General features: G+C 39.5%; 1 protein-coding gene across 3 annotated transcripts in view; it reads right to left on the bottom strand.

The window, feature by feature from the left end:
- The window catches only part of dnc (phosphodiesterase dunce), a 900,811-nt gene that overhangs the window by 530,574 nt on the left and 346,149 nt on the right, over positions 1 to 24,088 (bottom strand). The window contains exon 1 of one of the 3 annotated variants that reach the window (XM_067136625.2): positions 17,172 to 17,266. The exons of the other annotated variants lie outside the window; for them this stretch is intronic. Coding sequence (XP_066992726.1) covers positions 17,172 to 17,251 — 80 coding nt within the window. The 5' untranslated portion in view covers positions 17,252 to 17,266. Of the gene's footprint in view, positions 1 to 17,171; positions 17,267 to 24,088 lie in introns of those variants that run through there. 3 annotated transcript variants of the gene reach the window in all.

The following is a 24,088-nucleotide window of genomic DNA, read 5'->3' as shown; positions in this document are numbered from 1 at the left end:
AATAAGAATATGTAAGGGATTTGCGTTACCTAAAAACTCTATATTGTGATAATTTCATTAACAAACAAAATATACCTCTCTGTAAGAACAGTTTTCCTAGCAGTACTCATATTAATATATCTGTTCAAGAGCTTCTGCAAACATTTATAATCAAACTTATTCGGCTGGCATATTAACACTGTTCAGCTCATAGAAATGGGATTACCCCCTTTCATACAGCTAAAATTATAAATTAACTAAATTAGACAGGCTTGACAAGACGATTACGGTACCTTACTGCTGGGATTTTTAATACATTGAAGAAAGTATCTTCGTATAGATAAACATATCCAATCGCTGAAGTTCACTAAATGTATCGAAAAAGCCAGACTCAGCTTTGTCTTTACGAATTCAATGTGCGACAGACTCCTCCGGCACTCTAATACTAAACGACATGTTCCGACCAGCTAGGTAGGCTACAAAGAGCTCAAAATGCTTTCAGCTATAGCAATTGGATAGCTAAGTAGTCATGATTATTATGACAAGCCCATTTCAGAATATCCAACTGGATGCACCAAGCCATACAGTTGCAATTGCTTGCTTTAAATCATATTCAACAGAATGTAAATAATAATAATAATAATAATAATAATAATAATAATAATAATAATAATAATAATCAGTACCTTTTTTGTCGGTACGCAACAGTACGCAGTACCGGCACATTATTTTCTCAAGTTATTTTTTAAAAAAACTGCGATTTATAATTAACAGAGAAATTTATTATAAACATTCAATTCAGTTTTCATTTTGATTATATAATATATAAATTTATTTTTTATATTATTATTATTATTATTATTATTATTATTATTATTATTATTATTATTATTATTATTATTATTATTATTATTAAGTTTTTTTTTCTTACACATACCGCTCCACTTGAACGACAGTGGACTCATATACAACAATTCGCGCGCAGGACGACAAGTGCCAGTCGCAACGATCTGTCCACACTCTAGAGCCTGCCATTATAGGCATCCTGTATGTAGATTACGATCATTACTGCCACTTCCAGGTCTGGAAATAGCTAAATTTCTCTGTGATGAGCACGGCTGACCCATTTCAGAATGCCTTATTAACTTCAACCCAAGACACACAATTTCAGTGCTTGCTTTAAATAATATTCCACAGAACCTGATGTTCTGATAGTGTGGTCCAGGACATTTGCGTGATTAGTAAATGTCCATCGTAAACTGAGTTGAGGGAGATTTACAGTCTAAATTTTCATACAACTAATCTCCCCAATTACAGAAGGTACCTTACGCGAAAAAGGAAGGAATATGAAGAGCATGGTTACAACATTAACAAAACAGAACAGAAATTTCAGCCAACAAAAACAAACAAATAATATTCCAGAGAAACAATAAAATTAACGAGGACAGAAATTACAGCCTACTCCACTGTACTATCTGGCGCTATAGAGTATATTTTGAAATGAGAAATGCTATTTACTGAAAACGCAAATATATTGTATCCCTTTTGTTCAAGTATTGTATTTTTGTTGCCGATTTCCATACGGAGTTCAGACATTAACCACGAGTAACTGCGTGTTTAAACATCGACCAATATAGCATGCATTTATCGTGAAGCCATGGGTACAGTATACTATTGTAATTTCTGTATTTGTGTCCAGTGCTGGCATAGAGGGGTGCCTAGCCGAGGCAGGAAATGAGCACTTGGTTTACCTGGAAGGACATGGGTTCGATTTCCCAGGACGTCGATAAATTTTGAAGCGAGATTTTCACTTCCAGATAGGCAAAGGGTCTTGAGGTTCACTCAGCCTGTACCAAAAATGAGTACCAGGTTACTGAGGTCAAAGGCAAACTTAGTGCTGATGTTACGGAAAGTGGAATCCTTTGTCTCCTCCAAGGATTTTCATGGCCTGCTCCTAGATGGCTTTACTGTAATCTCATCGGCACTTCGAACAACGTGCTATGCCAGAATTCGCTTCGACGGAGTGTGGAAAAAATCTAGAGGAAACTACACTCAGGATAACCGAATTAAAACCTTGGATTGATGAATGATGCAACTTAACCAATCGTATTGCAACGCGTGAGTAGGCTAACCTGCTTAATATTGACGACGATCACAAGATTTTCACTTTTCTACCGAACAGTATAATGGACACTTCCAGAGATTGATCACAAGATTTTCACTTTTCTACCGAGCAGTATAATGGACACTTCCAGAGATTGAACGAAATGAATCAGCTGTTGTGGAACGTAAGAAAACAGTTTGAAAATCCACAGCAGAAATATACATTTCTTCTAGACACTTTACTAAGACCATCAATAATAAAATTACCCTAATTAATTAACATGAGGACCTAGAGGGAAGTACTAAGAAGGAGAAACCTAATAACCTCTGTTACTTTTTCTGACAAGGTACCTTCCTTCTTCGTAGTAAGAGTTCATTTCCACTTTTTCCTTACGGTACTCCTCAGAAGAATGCTAAGTTATTGTACGGTCTTTCCTATGGTCAGCAGAAAATCTCTGTGCGATTAATGCCTGGCGCTTGACCATGCAGGCCTTACACAGGTATCTATTCACTAACTCTTTTGCTATTCTGGAAAAATATTCTACAACAGTTGATCCATTTGATCAAGACTCGCACGAGTAGTAATTAATTGTCAGCAATGCGTCTCCTTTCTTCTTCCTCTGGACTGAATATGTCCTGTGTATGAATACACAATCAAATCACATTATTATGACCACCTGCTAGAAGTGCCATCTGCACCGTGACATGGGCTAGTGAAGCGGCCATATAATGTGAGAGACAGGCTTCATGCTATCATGGGTAACTGAAGATATTTAACCAAGTTGCGAAAAAAGGGATGATCATCGGCTTTGCGGTGGGGGGAGGGGGCGGGGGCAGCATTTCGGAAAGTTGTTCGACGGTATAAAGACTGGACCGCTACTGACTGATGACGGGTAGTCTCCTCCGACGATACGCGTTTTCAGCTGGAACGGATGGACGCCGGCGTGTCCAGCGAGAAACGTCAGAAAACCAACACCCTCCAAACACTGCTGGACGAACACAAGGTGGTGAAGGCAGTGTTATTGTCTGGGGAACGCTCTCGTGGTATTCTCTACGTCCTGTTTTCCGTGTGGAAGGCACTCTTGATCGATTTGGTCGATCAGGTCCCACCCGCACGTGATGATTGTCTTTCTTCGGGCGAATAGGATCTCCCAGCATGATAATGTGTCTTATTATGTGGCTAAAAGAGTCGTGACGTGGCTGGCAGAGCATGAACAACACTCTGAAGAAATGTTTTCCCTGACCTCCAAAGAAGCCCCGATCTCAATCCAATTGAACATTTGTGGGACCAGCTCGATCGCCGTGTTCGCTATCTGTCTCCTCCCCCACGCACCCTCCAACAACTGTGAGGCCCAATGTAGACAACATGGGTCCAAGTATCCCAGGAGTAGACTTACCAGGTTTTTGAAATGTCAAGAAGGGACATGTCATGTAAACATTTGCTCAAGAAAACACTGATGTATGATTTTGTGTACTATAATTACAGTATAGGCAAAAACTTTATTATAGTAATTTGCTGTTTCGTTTTCTATTAACAATTTAAAACCCGTATTTTCCCTCTTTAATCTTTTTTAGTAATGTTGAATCTCCCTTAATCGCACATTATAACAGCGAACTCTCAGAGTTCAACACATTCTGCCAGCTTTAACAAATTCTGTTGAAAGAATTTGAAAATGAAAGAATGCTGAGTTTCAAACAAGATGCCTCTGTGTCTCGCTCCCGCGTGACCCGCGCTTGGACTCGAGGCCGGCGGTTTACTCGCCTACAACACGTTTGGATCATAGTGCAGAACGGCTAGATGTCGAATAATGAACTGAAGTGCAGGATCAGCAAATGCTACTGTAAATAGATCATTTTAACCATGGCAGAAGTGAGTTGTTTAAATATGAGAAAAATGGCGTCCCGTATGCTGTTAAAACGAGACAGTAATTCAGACCATCAAATACGAGAAATCCCGTGCAGTGAAACCTGTTTACAACGGAACCTGCACATAGCGGAAACCTGGCGTTAACGGAAATATTCTGCGGTCCCATGAGATTAACAGTAAAATATATACAAACGTACCTGTACTTAAAGCGAAACCTGCCCAGGCGGAAACGGAAACAATTTTTCAGTATACAGCGGAATATATTATACAATTTTATAGGTGTGTATTATTTTCCATTCATGATAAGAATTGAGTTGTTTACAAATTTTGCAAGTTTTGAATTACTTTGAAGCTTTAAGACAAGCAGGGATATTGGCAATCGTATCAATTACAATAAGTCCAGAAATCAATTATAGTTTGTTTAACAATTTGTAATTTAACTTCCTTGAGAACATGAAAAGCGGCGAAAAGGAAATTTATTGTAGTGTCCCTCTTGTGTAACGATTAGTAAAGTACACAGTGTTATAGCAAACAGAGGTCCACTATGCAGTCAAGTGACTAGAAAACATCTCGCACTGCTGTGCAGAATCACAATACACAATACGTGAGTGCAATGTACCTTATATCACGTTTACCTGTCCTCAAGGAAACCTGTGTGCAGTGGAAAAGAAACGTGGTACCATAAGATCCCGTTGCATACAGGTATCACTGTATAATATGGGACACCTGGCAACCCTACCCATCAGACCTAGTGTATCAGCATCTGAGTCACTGTCAGAACGTCTAACTGCTGTCCATGCTCTGGATACTAGTAGGTGGTCATAATAATGTGATTCGGTTGTGTATAACTCAGTTGAAATTATGAAGATATTTATTTTCGAAGATTGTATCTGTTGGTGCCAACTCACACCTTCAAAAGCGTTACACGGTGTCACCGCGGTGGCAACCAAACACCAAAAGCGCATCACTGTCCTCAATTCTAATATACGTAGTATTCACATGCCATATTACATGACGTAAGAACATTCATTTATTGCGGTCATAAAGGTGTTTAATCGTTACCCTTGATCTTTTGAGAAGTTATTACCAACTTTCATGCAACTTCTCTACAACAGTGGATTAACATTTCTTCCTGGGACATACTACTTGCAAAAGGAAGACATTCAAGCGTTTAGCCAACCTCGTAAAGATTCGAATCGTACAATCTTGAGAACAGGACGCGAGTGTGTAACTCTTTACTCAGTCGCGGTCATCTTTCTGTGATACAGCGTTTAGTTACATGTACATGCATATCGGCCCAGCAAATAAACATTTCCATTCGTAACCGTAGGAGTTAAGGCCTACTAGTGACAGTATTCACTGAATGTAAGATAATGTAGACCAGATTTTGTCCATCTCTAAAATGGCTCCACACGTACGTACTTAGTATACAGTGCATACAAGATATGAAAAATATCTTCTGATCTGACAATAAAAACATATCACCAACGCATCACCATCTCAGGTTTGTTCTTAAACGGTTTTTGCCACTGAATGAACTGATTAATAATACAACTTACTGTTATCGTGCATAGCGCGAGAAAACTGTATTTTCTTAATATTAGAAACGCTTTGTCTAAAATGTATAAGTTACCTACTTGCTTAATTTAATGAAGGAGTAGGGAAATATAGCAGTATCTTGTCTGAACAGTGATATGAACCAAATAGAGCAAAGTGCCAAATAGAGATAAGACCCCATAACAATAGGAGGCATATGGACGACTGGTCTTGTTGGAAACTTCCTTTCCTGGAAACTAAGTGACGTATAATACGTTATACAGTTACACGATTGGTACTTCAGAAATATATTTGACTGAGGTGATGGATATCTTAGTTGTACTCCACGTTAAAATAATATAATCATAATCTCCACAGCCAATTAAACTCGTGCCACGGTGGAAGAGGTGAAGTGTTGTTATTACTAATCCGCTTATAGACATTTGAATCTCCACCCTTCCCAGCACTGAGTTAACAGGCCTTCATGATGTGGATAGATATAGTTAAATTTGAAGAGGAGATAAGTAATATATTCATGTTACATTTATAGGACTATACGATCTCTTCCATAACAAAGTTGTGATGATCGAGAAAAATATTCGTACTAGCCCACTTCTTATCTATCACAAGCTTTATATCTCATCTATGCCAGAGCGCACTGAACGTTTGACTGTAATTGAGCTTGGCTCATCAGATCATTTTCAATTTTGCAATGCAGTTCTCCTGACCAACTTCTGTAAGTTGCGGTCTACGTATCAGGAATATCTTCGACCGGCGCAGATCACTGATGATTGATTTATTTATTTACACATAGAACAAGACAAATACTTCTTAAAAACGGGCTCAGGCACAGAGCACGGTTTTCTGAGCTCTAGTTGGCGGGTGAGATCACGGCTCAGTGCGGAAGGTACTCACATTCACCAGCCACGTGTCGGTATATTTGCTGGTACCAATAAAAATTCCTGTGGGACACAATTTCCATTACGAAGGGGTCTCCGAAAACCATAAAAAGTACTGTGTGGAAGCAAAACTCGTAACATCATTACTATTTACGGCTGTTAGCTAGGGGGCAAATATTTCCTATCAGTTGTTTACCTAGATTTTTTCTTAAAGCCGAGAGAGTTGGCCGTGCTGTTAGGGGCGCGCAGCTGTGAGCTTGTATTCGGGAGCTAATGGGTTCGAATTCACTATCTCCCGAATACTGGATACTGGCCGCATTTAAAGGACTGCAGCTATCCAGCTTGGCGAAAATACGTTTCCAATTACTTGAGTGTTCATATTTAACTAGCATAAGAATTAAGGATTGCGTCGTCTTAAAATGATGTGACATCACTCAGTGGGTGAATAAAATTTTCTAGCATGTTGTGGTTTATTCAAGCCAGGATCACTGATCCATTTCAGATAATTTTCATTAATATATTATCCCATTCTGACCACCAAAATGTTATGAAATATATAGCTTTGATCATTGCATTATTGTAAGAATGAAAATCCATAGCCCGTTTCCAGTCATTCGACCTTGTCAGGAAAGGAATGAATGAAGCCCCTATCTAGCGGTGGGGATAGGAAAATGTACCGGCTGCCGAAGCCTGTCACACTCCTCTGGGGCAATGATACATGACTGACAAATGAAATAAGATATTAATGGAGAGTGTTGGTGGAATGAAAGATGACAGGAAAAGCCGGAGTACCCGGAGAAAAACCTGTCCCGCCTCCGCTTTGTCCAGCACAAAACTCACATGGAGTGAGTGGGATTTGAACCACGGTATCCAGCGATGAGATGCCGGCGCGCTGCCGCCTGAGCCACGGAGGCTGTCCTTGTATTATTGTATTTATTTTAATTATGTTCGTTTAAAAAGGAATGATACTGAGAAAAATTATCACGCACCACAGAAGTCAGTAGAGTGCAAGGAGCAACTGAAGAATGCAAACGTAACAGCGAAACACTTGTCACATATAGATACGCCAAATGTTTTTACATGCAATGCATGTAAATTTTATATATAAAATGTGTGAACCTCTTAATTCTAAACATAATCACGAAGATTACTCTCCTCGGAATACTTCCACTATACAATATTTATTCGTAAAAAATTAGAATAATTTCTCGCGGTCCGGAGAAACATTGATCTATAGCTACGAAGGTTTGTGAATGCTTCACCACAGGATGAAAAGGCTGGAGGCAACTTTATGATGGAGTATAGCTGAATTATGGCATTAGTACAGTCGAACCTCGATATATCGAACCTCCATTACTCGAATTTTGAATATCTCGAAGTAACTTACATTTCCCGGCCGTTTGTCCTATTCTTCCCGTGTGTTTATTTCTCTATAACTCGAAATTCGATTACACGAATTTCTCGATTTCTCGAAGCAAACATTTCCTCTATTGAAGCAAAAAATAATTTAACCGAAATGTTATGCAACATTAACTGTGCAATACGGCTTTTGTTGCTTGTGAGGAACAGATAACAAGTAAAGAAAGGTTTATAGCAATGCTGGGAGCTAATATGACGGGAACCGATAAACTAAAACTTCTAATGATCGTAAAATCGGCGAAGCCTCGCTATTTATCGGGTGTGAATTAATTACCGGTCACGTACGAAAGCAACCCCCGAAGTCGCGGATGACAAGCTCCATTTACGAATCTCAGCTGCGTGGTATTGACGAGAAGTTTGAAAGTGAAGGGAGGATAACAGTAACAATCAGAAGAGAGTAACGGATTTTGTTTACAAAGGTGTTAACCGAGGTATGTTTCTTATTTCACTGCTGTATGTACTGTATCCTGTCTTGAAAAAGTTACTATAATAAAGGTTATAATATTACAGTGATGCCGAAACATAGTTTGTTCGTATATTTTTAAATACTGTTAAAAATAATGTATTCAGTATAAGCCCTTAGATACATATGATTCTATTATGTGCAAATGCATGCTCAAAAACGGTATTCTCTATTATTCGAAAGAAAATTTAGCTCCCTAGGTGATTCGAGATATCGATGTTCCACTGTAATATTATAATACATCGGACAATGGGAATAAAAACCTACTTTATTCCAGTCTCGTTCTTGAAATTTCAAAACATCAAATCAAAGTCCTTAGGAAAATTAATGGCAAGGGAGTGAAAGGAGGTTAGCAGACAGTGATAATATAGGTGTCTAGGAGCTAAAATTTCTAAATGTACCAGATAATGTCTTCCACAAGAAATTGCCTGGATCACCTTGGACTTCAAGCGCCATAATTGAAGTAAGTACACTACGACCTAATTCATATGTTGAAAGAATACTCGAGGCAATTTCAGAAGGTAGAAACAATTATTAAGAATCCTTATTTTCCTTTCATCAACCAGAGTGTCTAAAATTATGAACGAAATATCCCAGAAATTTAATAATGATCTTAATCTATATATATAAAATAAGAGTTTTTTCTGTACATTGCTCAGAATTTGAAAATAATGGTATTTCTGTATCGGTCATGTCCATAGTAACAAGAAAATGCACTTTTTTACTTTTCCGTAATTTCTGTCTGTCTGTCTGTCTGTCTGTATGTACACGCATCACGAGAAAACGGTTGAAGAGAATTTAATGAAAATCGGTATGTGAAGTCAGGGGATGAGCCTCTACAATCTAGGCTATAAATCATTTTACTCACGCTGCGTGAAATGGTATTTTACGGGAAGGCCTAAAATTGAATTCTCAACTATTTATGTTATTAGTGGTCGTATTTTAAAGAAAATGGGTATGCAAATTTGGGGAATAACTTGCTACAATCTAGGCCATCAGTAATTTTATTCACGCTGAGAAAAATGGTAGTTTAGGGGAAAGCCTAAAATATAATTCCCAAATATTGTTGTTTTTAGTAGTCCTATCTTGATGAAAATCGGTATGCAAAGTCAGGAAATAATTCGCTATAGTCTAGGCTGTAAATTATTTTATTCACGCTGAGTGAAATGGTAGTTTAGGGAAGGCCTAAAATGTAATTCTCAAATATTTCTTATTAGAGGTGTAATCGATGAATGCTACATAACTTGGGTTATATAGTATTAAATTTCCTATTATTCATGTCTTATACATTGTTACCGTACTGGCTATGATCACAAAGATATTCATGATTTTGGATTTTTGTTACTAAGTCCATATCAGCGCCGAGTAATCAGAAATGGGTAAACAGTATTTAATAAAAATCGGTATGTAAAGTCGGAGAATAAGAAACTACAGTTTATGGTATAAAATATTTTACAAAGAAAACTAAATGTGAAGGCCAACAATATAGAAAGCTCATAACATTGATCAACAATAACATTACATTGACCATTGTTTGTCGTGATGTGCTTTGTGTCTTCTGTTGCCCTACATCTCCGGTAGATAGGATTACTGCTGCGTACAGAGTATTTTTTATTTGATTTACGTCGCACTGACATAGATAGGTTTTATGGCGACGATGGGATAGGAAAGGGCTAAGAGTGCCTTAGGCCTTAATTAAGGTACAGACCCAGCATTTGACTGGTGTGAAAGTGGGAAACCACGGAATACCATCATCAGCGCTGCCGACAATGGGGTTCGAATCCACTATCTCTCGGATGCAAGCTCACAGCTGCGCACCGTTAACCTCGCCCAGTCGTACAGAGTGTAACAGCCTGCCTGAATATTGATGGGAAGTAGCTGGGGAGTTAGATAACTTTCTTCTTTAGCATGACATTCCCCTGGTTTATAAATTTTCTGATTCTACTGGTACGTAACACACTGGATCATTATAGCATTCAGGCTATTCAATCCCTACTCTGAGGCACTGATTGGAATGAACAGTGTGCATATTTAGCGGAATAATGGCAGATGAATGTTCATGGCAATCTGCGGCCTGATCATCCCAGCTCTGGAACTTTGTTCGTTAAAAGTGATAGAACGTGCGGCTTTCCATTTGATCGAGTATTTTATATGATAGTAATAATAATAATAATAATAATAATAATAATAATAATAATAATAATAATAATAATAATGTTATTTGCTTTACGTTCCACTAACTACTTTTTAAGGTCTTTGGAGACGCCGAGGTGCCGGAATTTAGTCCCGCAGGAGTTCTTTTACGTGTCAGTAAATCTACCGACACGGGGCTGTCGTATTTGAGCACCTTCAAATACCACCGGACTGAGCCAGGATCGAACCTGCCCAGTTGAGTTTAGAAGGCCAGCGCCTTAACCATCTGAGCCACACAGCCCGGCTTATATGATAGCATTGCTTTTAATCGCTACATTCATACTTACGTTTTTGTAATGACCTATGTTGATTTCAGGTTAAGAAAACCACAAAGTCAGTCTTTCTGAGAATCCCGTAGCGAAGCACGGGTACATCAGCTAGTAATAATAATAATAATAATAATAATAATGGATTTACATCCCACTAACCACTTTTACAATTATCATACACGCCAAAGTTCCGGAATTTTTCCCCGCAGCCAGCAACTCTACAGATCGACAGAGAGGAGGCTGGTTGTATTTCTGAACTTTCAGATACCATCGGACTGAGGTGCGGTCAGATGGCAAGTCATCTCCCTTCTTAGCCACTTAGCTTGGCTAAATAAGCAATCATAACATTTATAAAATTCCTCTTTCATAAGTTAGAGATACTGATTGCTAAGTCTGAAATTGCTGAATAGTTTTGTTTGTACCGCAGATGAAGCAGCGAAGAGATTGGAAAAATTAAGTGAAATTGGTGGGAGTTAACAGTAGAAAAATACATGAAAGAATGACTACAATATCGAAAAAATAATTTACAGGAAAGAAAGTAGTGGCGGAACATTTAAATAGGTCAATCGAAATTACCGGTACGGTAATTTAAAATATCTGGAATTTGCAATATAAGAGACAACGCTTGCAGCAATATAATTTAACTGAACATCGTTTTCTGTTATAAAACCTGAGCATTGTTCCTACATCTGGTAATAAATCAGCATAATTACTTCTAACCAAAATCCTGACATACAAGGAAATTAACATCATGCAGCCGCCAGTGAGCATTTCATACTCTTGGAAACTTGGAGTAAATTTCGTGTCTAATTCAGGTTTCCGGTCACGAAGTTCCCGTACCGCGGAGATGAGATTACGTTACAAATCTAATGGATTACCTATGCATGTAAATCCGAGAAGTGTGGAGGAAAATTTAGTTACATTTACCGATGATACAGAAGATACAACTTAGAGGCACAAGGACGTATTTACCTATCGATTTCAGGACTTTCACTCACTCAAGTATACGGCAAATTAAATCTGCGTACACACAAACTCATGGGTGATAGCTGAAGGGATACCTCTGTGTATTAAGCGTATTAAGCATTTACGTAGTTTATAATGTTCCAATAACTAGTACTCTCTAAGCTTCGTGGAACAGTGTGATGGAAAGTAACAATGATTGAAATATGTCGTCATATCATGTCAGTAGCTCAATCAAACATCGACACTTTTAAGGAAGTTGTATTAATTAATAATAATAATAATAATAATAATAATAATAATAATAATAATAATAATAATAATAATAATCGCATGGCCTCAGTTGACGTATTTCAATTTGATGCCATCTGGCTGTCTGCTCGTCAATTTCGACGTTCCGTTTTACTCTAGGCCCACTAGATGGCAGACCGAGTAAACCGAAACTCCCTTGGACGTCTATGGCTGAGATTTAATGAATTTTGTCGGGTAAACACCAAATGTGTCGCCAGAGATCGTTTACATGCCGACATCGTACGACATGGAGTGTCGAACTGACTTTTTTTTCCGCCCTTCAAAAATCCGACTACCTCTGCCGGGTTTGAACCCGCTATCTTGGGATCCGGAGGCCCCAACACTCTGCCGCTGATCCACAGAGGCAGCTATTAATTGATTAATTAATAATGTCTTATGATAGGTGCAGCGAGTATGATATTTTTCAAGACTAAAGTGTTATCAGATGGGAAGAAACGACACTGAAACTGAAAGGTTTTTTTTTCGTGTGGCTATTTCTAGCCGAGTGCAGCCCTTGTAAGGCAGACTCTCCGATGAGGGTGGGCGGCATCTGCCATGTGTAGGTAACTGCGTGTTATGTGTGATGTGTGAGTTGCAGGGATGTTGGGGACAGCACAAACACCCAGCCCCCGGGCCACTGGAATTAACCAATTAAGGTTAAAATCCCCGACCCGGCCGGGAATCGAACCCGGGACCCTCTGAACCGAAGGCCAGAACGCTGACCATTCATTCAACGAGTCGGACAAACTGAAAGTGATGGATGAGGAAGTTTCATCGTGGAGGATGCCACTTCATTAGATATACAGTGTTTAGCTGAGAAGCAAGTGACAAACAAAGGAATTCCATGTTTTATATCACCCAGTTCATCCTTGACGGGTCCAACGAATTTCAACAGATTGGTCACACTTCTAGAACGTACAACAGTGAATCTCATCATACCCAAAGTGAAGTGCAGTGAAGATGTGAAATGAAGAAATCAAGTGGAAGAGTTCGCTGAAGAGATCTTCAGTAGGCCCACTGACGGAACTATTCTCTTTTGAAAATCGTCTGAAGTTAAGGTAGCGGTAGTAAAGCTATTTAATGTGAATGCATACTGAAAGTTTTAACGAACTGTACCTCAGTCACTTTGCATGATTTAATTTGTCTGCTGTATTATAACCAACCACTTTTTGGTATTTATGACGGTTACTACTACTACTGTTTTTCCCACACCTGTGGGGTCGCGGGTGCGAACTGCGTCGCACATGTGAGTTTGTCCCTGTTTTACGGCCGGAAGCCCTTCCTGGCGCCAACCGTATATGGAGGGATGAAATCACTATTGCGTGTTTCTGTGGTGGTTGGTAGTGTGGTGTGTTGTCTGAATGTGAAGATGAGAGTGCTGGGACAAACATAAACACCCAGTCCCCGAGCCAGAAGAATTAATCAGAAACTATTAAAATCCCCGACCCGGCCGGAAATCGAACCCGGGACCTTCTGAACCGAAGGGCAATACGCTGGCCATTCAACCAACGAGTCGGAGAAGACAGTTAATGTTAGTAATACTTTCATATTTGCTAAAGTCCGTAAAGTCATATTTGATCTTTTTAGGTCATATTTAGATATACTTCTTCAGGTCGTAAACTTGCTAACCCTAGTCATCACTGACAGCGAGAACAATGTTTTCCACACATGCCGGACATGGTTTCTACGATAGTGAGCTCCAATTCTTCATGCACCTTGATTACCATTCATTAGCTTTAACCTGTTGCTTCTACTGTGCTCTCTAACAAAAAGTAACTGTAATCGAGGAACTGTCGTGAAATAACTCTGTTTTAGGAGAAATTGTTTGTGAATATAGAAGTGAGATGCTGAATTAGCTTCTACGCAATCTGAAGAGGAAAGGGAACCTGTCACTGAAGTATAAAGTTTTTCACGGTAGGTTACGTCCTTTGAGGTAGTGACAGACAATACACGAAAGATCCTTCCTCCAAAATTTCAACATGCAGCCTCAGGAAATCCCCCACACACAGTACTTGCAGATGATTCGATTATGTGGCACGGTTCCCTTTACAGTTATATTTCAAACAGTACTCATTTATACACCAATTTTCTTTGTAAAGCCATGTAATACGTTAACTGCCTAGCCTAGGCGGTAAAAGCGTGTTCGATTCACCCTGATTAACGGGGATTTCTTTCCCCATTAGGTAGACGAAAAATAAAGAACGAGATATCCTCTGCTGCAGAGGTTCATGGCCTAAGATTTACTCATCCTACACCAAAAACAGGAATCAGGTTACATTTTAAAAGTTATTGATTTTTACGTCCCACTAACTGTTTTTACGTCCGGCCGCGCGGTGTAGGGGGCAACGCGTCCGCCTGTCACCCGGCGGCCCCGGGTTCGATTCCCGGCCGGGTCAGGAGTTTTTAATTGTAAATGATTAATATCCTTAACGTTCTTTTCCTCACATTCAACACTTTACACTTCCGCCATTTACAAAATACACGCAGGTTTCTCACTGGCGCAAGTAGGGGTAAAAGATCTTTCCAGGTCGACGCCCCGAACAAATAGCATTTAAAAAAAACTATTTTTACACCGAGCGAGTTGGCCTGCGGTTAGGGGCGCGCAGCTGTGAGCTTGCATTCGGGGGATAGTGGGTTCGACCCCCCACACTATCGGCAGCCCTGAAGATCGTTTTCCGTGCTTTCCCATTTTCACACCAGGCAAATGCTGGGGATATACCTTAATTAAAGCCACGACCGCTTCCTTTCTACTCCTAGCTCTTTCTTGTCCCATCGTCGCCATAAGATCTATCTGTGTCAGTGCGACGTAAAGACAATTGAAAAAAAATACTTTTACGATTTTTGGAGACGCCAAGGTGCTAGAAATTTGTCCCGCATGAGTTCTTTTACGTGTCCATAAATCTACTTATACAAGCCTGGCGTATTTGAGCAAACAGAAATACCACCAGAGAACCAGCGTCGAACCTACCAACCTTCTCAGGAGGCATGCGATTCTGCCGTCTGAAGCCCCTAATCATGACTGCCAGGTTAATTCCTGGAGGTAAATGTTAACCACTCTATACTAATTAGTGCCCACTTTCTAAGGTCCTTCATTCCCTGCACCGAGATGGCCTGCCTTTGCTTTCCTTTCGTATTCTGGAATGACTAAATTGCAGTAGTCATGCAGTGAACATCATTCCACTTGCGGCTCATGTTAGGTTTCTCGGTTGTTTACGACTTTGAGGAAACATTTTTAACGCATGTAAGTTGCGTCCCACAAGGGATATACCAAGTTCCTGTTACCATGCTAGCTAAATATCAAATATTCTAAATTCATCCTTTAGGAAAACAGAGAGGAGATATAATGAATAAGGAAACATTTTTAAGACTCAAATGCTTGTTTTTCAATAGGAAAATATTTCCAAGACTCGAGTGACAATGCCAATCGATAGCAAATTTATATTTTAGCATAATACGCTACTGAATTTCACAAACATCTTAAACCAACATAAGCAAAACTTGTCTGTGGTAATGCCTGTAACGAGGAATATGTTCGCATATAACTTAGTGCGCTTTTCTTGACACGCTCAATTTATACATTTTCAATATACCCATGAAACGTTACTCTTAAGTAATAAAGAAAATAATTCATTAATGAGTATGGACATCCCGTAATTCTAGGGAACCATGGAATGTAACTTACACACACCAACGAAGTAAACATAGGACGCAACTTACGGGATTTCTTTACCCGGAGACGCAACTTACGGTCTCCGTTCGAGTTAATATCACCCATTTCGGAGACTACATCTTTAGGATATTAATTGTGCAATTTTTGGTGATGACAGCGGTAATACTGAGTGGAGTTCCTCGAACGAAAAATACTGGTACAGAATCCTTATTTCCAGAACCCAGGCGCCTAACCTAATCTCAGAAACGATTAATTGCAGATACGTACGTTACCAATGACCCCACAATAACACGTGTTATTATACAGGGCTGTACCAATACCTAACATCCCGCAACGACAACATCTACATTTACGAGTAATTTAAGAGATTATGTAATTATACTGGAGAGAAAGGCACAAGGAAATCCACAGACAATAGAAAGGTTCTGCCTTACCCCTACATTTGATCAAGTGTTCATGATTCGATCTTAATTTTAAAATCTGGCTCCATGGCTGAATGATCAGCGTAGCGGCCTTTGGTTCATAGGGTTCGGGGTTCAATTTCCGGCCAGTCCGAGGATTTTACCACGTTTGTTCAATACATCTGGCTCGAGGACTGGGTGTTCGTGTTTGTCTTAATACACACCTTTTCATTACATACAACACATCACACTTCCAACTACCACAGAAACACGTAACAGTTCAGGACATCTCTCCACAAAGAGTTGGCGTCAGGAAGCGAATCCGGCCGTAGATCAGGGACAAGTCCACACGTGCGACACAGTTCGCACCCGCGATTGCACAAGGGAGAGGAAAAAAGTGGTAGTACAATAAGTAGAATATCGTCGCTGTTACAGCAAAATTTCGTACCTCCCGATGCTCTTCCTATCCATTATTTTCCTTAAGAATGGTCACGCCTCGCAGCCACATATGGATATACAGTACAATTTTCGTTGAGTTCATTTTTCTATGCTAAAGTGTAAAGGAAAATAAACTTTATATACATTATACTATAGGAGTGCGTAAATATGTCATGCAAACATACTGTACCTTCCTACAGCGCGGTACGGTAAGGGTCCATTTCTTTTACGGATTACCATAGGAATATGAACAACAACGAACGTTGTTCTGATGGACAACATATCCATAGATGGGAGGCGTGACTAGTCTTAAGGAAAATAATGGATAGGAAGAGCATCGGGAGATACGAAATTTTGCTGTAACAGCGACGGTATGATTTGTATCCGAAAAGTACCTTTCTTACTATAAAGACTTTATAGCGGCGTCTTGTATCCAAAATGCGCAATGCCAAACTGAAAATAAACTTGAATAACGATCTTGAATACATCTTGAAGATTCCCTGCCTGGCTAAGCCAGTAATAGGTGAAAGTGGTCCAATGATTCATATTTTCGCTGAGTAAACAACGATACAAAGCCGAAACAGATCACGTTCTTGAGCACCTACGAGCCAAAACGAATATTTACAAATGATAAGAGAAAGAAAAGTGTTTGAGAGATCCAATATAAACAATGTACTCACATATCCCGTCGGGTGCGCTGTTGCCAAAACTTTTCCCAGAACGAGGAGCGGTGTTTGATCCTGAGTACGCTCGTACTCATGGTCCGGGGTAGTTTCCCGCCGCTGGAAGACGGGTCAACCTCTGACGGGGCCCGCATGCCGGAAAGTAGAGATGGGGACGAGGAGAGCGCCAGGCCCCCTCGACCCAGGGTGCCCACCCTCAGAGGGGCACCGTCAGTCTCCGACGTCTCCGTCGTGACGGACGTCCTTCACGCACTCAGATGAAACATTATCCCTATACTCTTCGTTTCACTAACGTCTTCTGAGGAGTCCCTCTATTCACATAAGCATTTCTCGTAACGAATACAAGTTTGAATAGGAACTTATGTTTATTTCTCGTGGAATACCGTTGAATGACACTACACCATCAGCCAGTGAATTCGTTTCCATTCACATGTCACTAGACAATACACAAATTTCACTCAAAACTACCTGTAATTGTCTCCGAATTTACAAAGCGTTTAACAGAAGAAAAAAACGTTTTTTTGTAAGTAAGAAGTAATTTTCCGAACTAATATTAGATTCACTAATTCTGTTGAAATATAATAAATATGACAACAGTACAAAAACAATGTAGTTACTGTTACTAATTTTTCCCAAAAAGTTACCAGTTAGAATTTAGACTTCCAAATTATTCGGTAGTCCGATACTTTATATAATATATTAAGAAACTCTGCATTCTTCTCTAATATCCATTGTACATAACACAATTAGACGTACATTCAATATCCATTTTCAGTGTACTACGCCTTAGTACGATTACGAGAGCTCTGAAAATAGTAGGGAATATACATAGAATTTTAACAGACAAGTACTAGGAGATTGCATTTTATCCCGAAAGTGGACAGAAACAATACGCTAGGGTGTACAGTATTTTGTTAAGAAAAAAATAAGTAATTTTGTTTATCTGCTCTGAAAACAAGACGAGTCCATTTGGTGACATGACAATGGCCTGTTGTTATTTCATAAAGCATTTCCATAATATAATTCGGAAAGGGCCCTACAGTTTTATCACTGATTCAAAATTGTGTCACCGATGACCACCTGTATGGTTGCAATGAAAACACACGGTGTCAGCAATTCTTATCTTGCCTATATCTGTGATGTCACTTCCCGCAAGCAATATTAGCGAGCACACGCTACAGGACAAGCCAGAGCTGAACTGAAAAGCCTTTTACCCGAGTGCGGCGCGAGGTCCCAGTGCGTGGAACAGGGGGCTACGATGCGCAGAGTTCCGCTGCGCACACCCATTCACCTACCGACGACACGGAGTCAAGTTTAAAGAGCCGGCAAGAAAAAGAAAAAAAGAACTTCACGTTCATTTTTTGTTGTTTTGTTTTGTCTCGTTTCTTAAATACACTTAAACTTTAAACACCAGAGAATATAAATATGATCGAGGGAAGCACAATTAGACCTAATTGTAGAATATTTCCCGCCCCCTTTACTCAATTAGTTGAAACAAACAATTTTGTTGAAGACCGATAAATTATAATAGAATGTACGTCGTGAAACAGCGCAATTAAGTACAATTAACCACGCTTCTAATATGGTCGACACTGATGGAAATGGGGACGGAAGAGAGGGCGAAATGGGAGTGGGGATGGGGTGGGGGGCACCTCAAAAATATCGACAAATATTTTGAAAATCTTTTAATGCATGAAGTAACTACAAGAACAATTTAAACAAATTAATAAAACGGTAACGAAGACCAGAAGGCAACATTACTTTTAAAATTTACTGTCCCTTCGATGGGGTGAGGGTGGGGGGCAGAAGCCCCAAAAATATTGACAAATATTTTGAAAACCTTTTAATGAAAGAAGTAAACACAAGAAGAATTTTAAAAAATAATAAAACGGTAACAAAGACCAGAAGACAACATTACTTTTTAAATGTGCTGTCCAAAACGCTCCCTTGAGACGATTAATGATCAATTTTCAGACATTTTATTACTGCAATGACTGCTTCTGTGAATTAGTGTCAATATCATTTCTCGGAGCGTTTCTTGCCATAGACTGGTATCCGCTCAAATTGCAACAGAATAATATAATTTCCCGATGTACAATATTGCTTCAGTACAGCAGTGTTTCATTTCTAACTTTATTTATTTTGAATAATAATAATAATAATACTAATAATAATAATAATAATAATAATGGTTCGGATGTTAAGGGAAAGTCATGTTTCATTCCTGAGGTCATTTTACCCGAAACTTGAAAAATAACTGAGAATTATGGGTTCCTGATCTCGTTTAAAGAAATTTTCTATTGCATATAAATGCGTATTTCGATCATTGTTGTTGCTTTGCTCCTATTTTGCTCATTTTAGTGATATAAGGGCATATTTGGTTATAATTTGGACATTCTTGTTTAAATCGAGGCATCGTTTTTAACAAGGTACATGTAATCTGCGTCGAGTTTCAAACACAGGATTTCAAAATACTGTAGTAGATGTATTTTTCTTTCTTTTCCCGAAAGATACAGATAGAAGGTTTAGAAGACATGATTTTGAGAACGCGATGTAGGAACGTATGCCGACAGATACCAAAAAAGCATGCTAATACTTCATTTTTGGTTTTCTTCTTTGGGGGGAGGGGAACAGAATGATCACTGCGCCTCAGGGCTACCTACTGTAGCTCTGTCAATTTGCATGGTGAAAAGTGTCTGTTGTATTATTGCGTATCACTTTTTGACGCGTTTAATGTTAGTAATAGGCCCTACTCTAATACTTGTTACCTATCCCTGAAATGCTTAAGTCATATTTGCTTGAAAATATTGTACGTCTTTAGGTCATAAATTTCCGAACCCTAATAATAATAATAATAATAATAATAATAATAATAATAATAATAATGGCTTCTGATATTGTATCCACTCCTTCGTCGGATCGTGGATGTGAACTGTTCGGTTAAGTGAGCGTGGCCTTGTCTTACGCCTGGGTGCCCTTCGTGACACCAGTCATATGTAGGGGGATGTATTCACTATTGCGTGTTTATTTGGTTGTTGGCAGAGCGCTATGTTGTTTGTATATGAAAATGTGTGTGTATTGGAGCAAATGAACAAACAAATAAGAAACTCGTCCGCGAGATTTGATGGTACAAAGTTCTAAAAGGGAATTTCACACACCTGTGGCTCGAGTTCCTTATAAAACTGCAGATTCTGTGGCTCATGGTCACATTATTTCATCTCATAGTATATCCAGCGTGAGGTACCAGCCCGTAAGGTAAAGATCACATAATTAAAATCCCAAGCGCATCCACTGTATAGACCCCAACCAGCTCCAACACGGTTAAGTTCACGCAAAAGTTTCTTGAAGACCACACAGAAACTTGAAGGGGTACAACAGCACGCAAGACTCCCTTTGAGGCGAGCTAGGGTTGAGCCTCTTGGAAAATACCTTGTGAATAATTACCAGCTCGACATACGGCGTACTGGACGACTTGGAGATATCTGAATAGGCTGCGCTCGGGTGTTACAAGGTGCAAGACCAATCTGTACAAGTGGGGATATTCAGCGGATTCTGTTTTGTGTGACTGTGGTGAAGTGCAGACTACGGCCCATTCTGCTAGAATGTCATCTTTGTCCTGCCACATGTACTGAGAAAGAGCTGCTTGAGGCGACAAGGAATGTACTCGACGTTGCTAATTTCTGTTGCACAACAATATGAACCTTTGGTGTACGTAGGTTAACAAAGATATTTATTACTACTTTCTACACAGAATATAAATGAATAAATATCACATAATATCTTTGAGAATGACATTCCCTACATATTAAATAAATGCGCATGAGGTCACAAACTGACTTTTTAGACATACTTGAGAATCTAAATCAGGGTCTCTCAAACGCCCACAATCTCACGTGTGCAAATCGAGGCGCAAGAGCTCCGTGGACTGTGCATCGGTCCCGCTCGGCTCGACTCGGACCAACGCTTCGTCTCTGGGCTACTCGGCTAAGCTCGGCTCAACTCGGCTCAATTCAGCTCGAATTTGGAGAGCTACGGAGCAAGTGAGGAAGAGGGAGACAACGGGAGCGAGCGAGACAGGCGTGGGGGAAAGAGAGAGACAGCGCTATTGCTCCAAATCGGGGAGTGGGTGTCTGCACTCTGGTCAACCAAGCGAAGTCGTCTTTTGCACCGTGCACAGTACATGCACCAGGCGCATGCGCCATGATCTAAATGGTAGGTTATGTTCAATGACTGATTCATGTTGGAAAATGAGTTAATATATGACATAATATTGGTCAATATTTTAATTTCAAATGAATAGTAGCACATATTTGCTATTGAATAAGAAAATTATCGTTTTCCAGAAGCTTAACTTGTGACACTCCGAAATAAGATACATAAATCTTGTCCTAAGAAAAACTAAAAGAATATTGACATTGACAAAAACTTTAACCCTTCATTTCCCATGAAGATATGCATTTATTTCATCAGTTTCGTTTATGAATATTAACAGTTCATTTCAATTGTAATATTTCTAAATATGCGACGAATATAACAGTGATCATTAACGATAATTTAAACCTCCAGATCAAATGTTAATTAATCGATTTCTGAATTTCAACTTCATAATTTTTTCTTTATCCACATTTTTATATTGTTTGAATAAATTATAGCAGTTAAGATGTATACGAGATGTTACAGTATTTATTATTTCGATATTAATGTAAGGTAAATTTGAATCGAGGCGTTGGCTTATCAATCTTCTTGCAGCCCAACGATACGTCGGATGGAGACGTCCATCATGATTAATGATAAATAAAATGTTAGTTACCATATCGGCGTTATCTTCATCCCACGTAAAAAAATATTTTATGAACCCTGAGAGACTGGTCGGGATTTCTTTTACGTGACCCAACCTGGACGCAGGAAGGGCATAAAAAGAAAACTGGCTCTGTACTAAGGAACAAAACAAAGAGAGAGACAGAAAAGTTAAAAGAAAAAGAAAAGCAAATAAGTTATTGTCTCACAGACAAACAGGGTCCCTTCAAGTGTTAACATTATTGGTTTTTAAACTGTATTCATTACACTGAAATAGTATTACCGAGAATTTAACTACAACAATACTTCCTTCCATGTAATGAAATATAGGCCACGGCCGATTCCTTCCCAATTTTAACCCTTTCCCTTTTCATCTTTGCTGAAAACATACCTGAGTTAGCGCAACGTTACACCACTGGTAAGATGGAATGTAACATGAGTGAATTCTTGAGCAACTGAGTTTTGTTAACCGGGCGAGTTGGCCGTGCGGTTAGGGGCGCGCGGCTGTGAGCTTGCATCCGGGAGATAGTGGGTTCGAGCGCCACTGTCAGCAGCTCTGAAGATGTTTTTCTGTGGTTTCCCATTTTCACACCAGGCAAATGCTGGCGCTGTACCTTAACTTTTTTTGCTATTTGTTTTACGTCGCACCGACATAGATAGGTCTTATGGCAACGAGGGGATAGGAAAGGCCTAGGAATGAGAAGGAAGCGGCCGTGGCCTTAATTAAGGTATACCCCAGCATTTGCCAGGTGTGAAAATGGGAAACAACGGAAAACCATCTTCAGGGCTGCCGACAGTGGGGTTCGAACCCACTATCTCCCGGATGCAAGCTCACAGCTGCGCGCTCCTAACCGCACGGCCAACTCGCCCGGTGTGTACCTTAATTAAGGCCACGGCTGTTTCTTTCCTATTCCTAGGCCTTTCCTATCCCATCGTCGCCATAAGACCTATCTGAGTCGGTGTGACGTAAAGCAAATAGAGAAAAAAAGGGCTTTGTTAAGCTACATGTAAGGGACCTGTTAATACTTTTCGACGAATGTAGTAATTTTGCATTTGTCTCTGTGCAAAATGTAGCTTCTACCAAAGTCTCAGTCTCATTTAAGGTTGTGACAGTATGGAAGCTGCTGAAAGTGAGGAAAGTAATGGCAAACTATGCTTCGTTATGGCGTCGCCATTTGTTTTTGCGGTTTCGCTATAACTGCATAAAATTTGGTGGTGATATTTTCAGGATCCAACCTACCTGCAGGCTGAAGATATAACAGACGCATGTAAGGGAATAATCTAACTGATTTTCTGTTAATTGGTTATAACTTTCTACGCATTTAGTTATAATTATTATTTTACAATACTCGTAAGAGATTTTCAACTGCCGTGCAGTTTTTATAATAATAATAATAATAATAATAATAATAATAATAATAATAATAATAATAATAATAATAATAATAATAATAATAATGTCATTGGCTTTACGTCCCACTAACTACTTTTACGATTTTCGGAGACACCGAGGTGCCGGAATTTAGTCCCGCAGGAATCCTTTCACGTGCCAATAAATCTACCGACACGAGGCGGACGTATTTGAGCACCTTCAAATACCACCGTACTGAGCCAAGATCGAACCTACCAAATCGGGATCGGAAGGCCAGCGCCTCAAACGTCTGAGCCACTCAGCCCGGTATGCAGTTTTTGTTTCTTGTTTTCACGTATTCCTTTTTTTCCTTCTTTCGTTATCATTTACTTTTTTATTTCGATACAATTTCTTCTAAAATCTTGTTTACATGTACAGCAATTCATTGTTGTTATGTAATGTAATGTTATGTACAGGTAGACCCAAAATTGCGTTAACATTTGACAAGGCAATACTTCACGGTATGTTGGAGGTAGAGAGGTATTAATTGACACACATGGTTGGCATGACATGGGGTTTTATTGACACCAAAATGAAGTACACAATAAGTCGCTAGTCTATCGCGATCGTCCGACCTCACACGGGGCCCTTAGCTGAGCCCTGGAATTGCTTCCACTCACTTGTGCCAGGCTCCTCACTTTCATCTATCCTATCCGACCTCCCTTGGTCAATTCTTGTTTTTTCCGATCCCGACGCTATTAGGTTT

Source organism: Anabrus simplex, chromosome 1 (assembly GCF_040414725.1).
Source record: "Anabrus simplex isolate iqAnaSimp1 chromosome 1, ASM4041472v1, whole genome shotgun sequence".
Classification (NCBI taxonomy): Eukaryota; Metazoa; Arthropoda; class Insecta; order Orthoptera; family Tettigoniidae; genus Anabrus; species Anabrus simplex.
The sequence above is the reverse complement of the archived record's forward strand: the minus strand, read 5'-3'. Positions and strand labels throughout refer to the sequence as shown.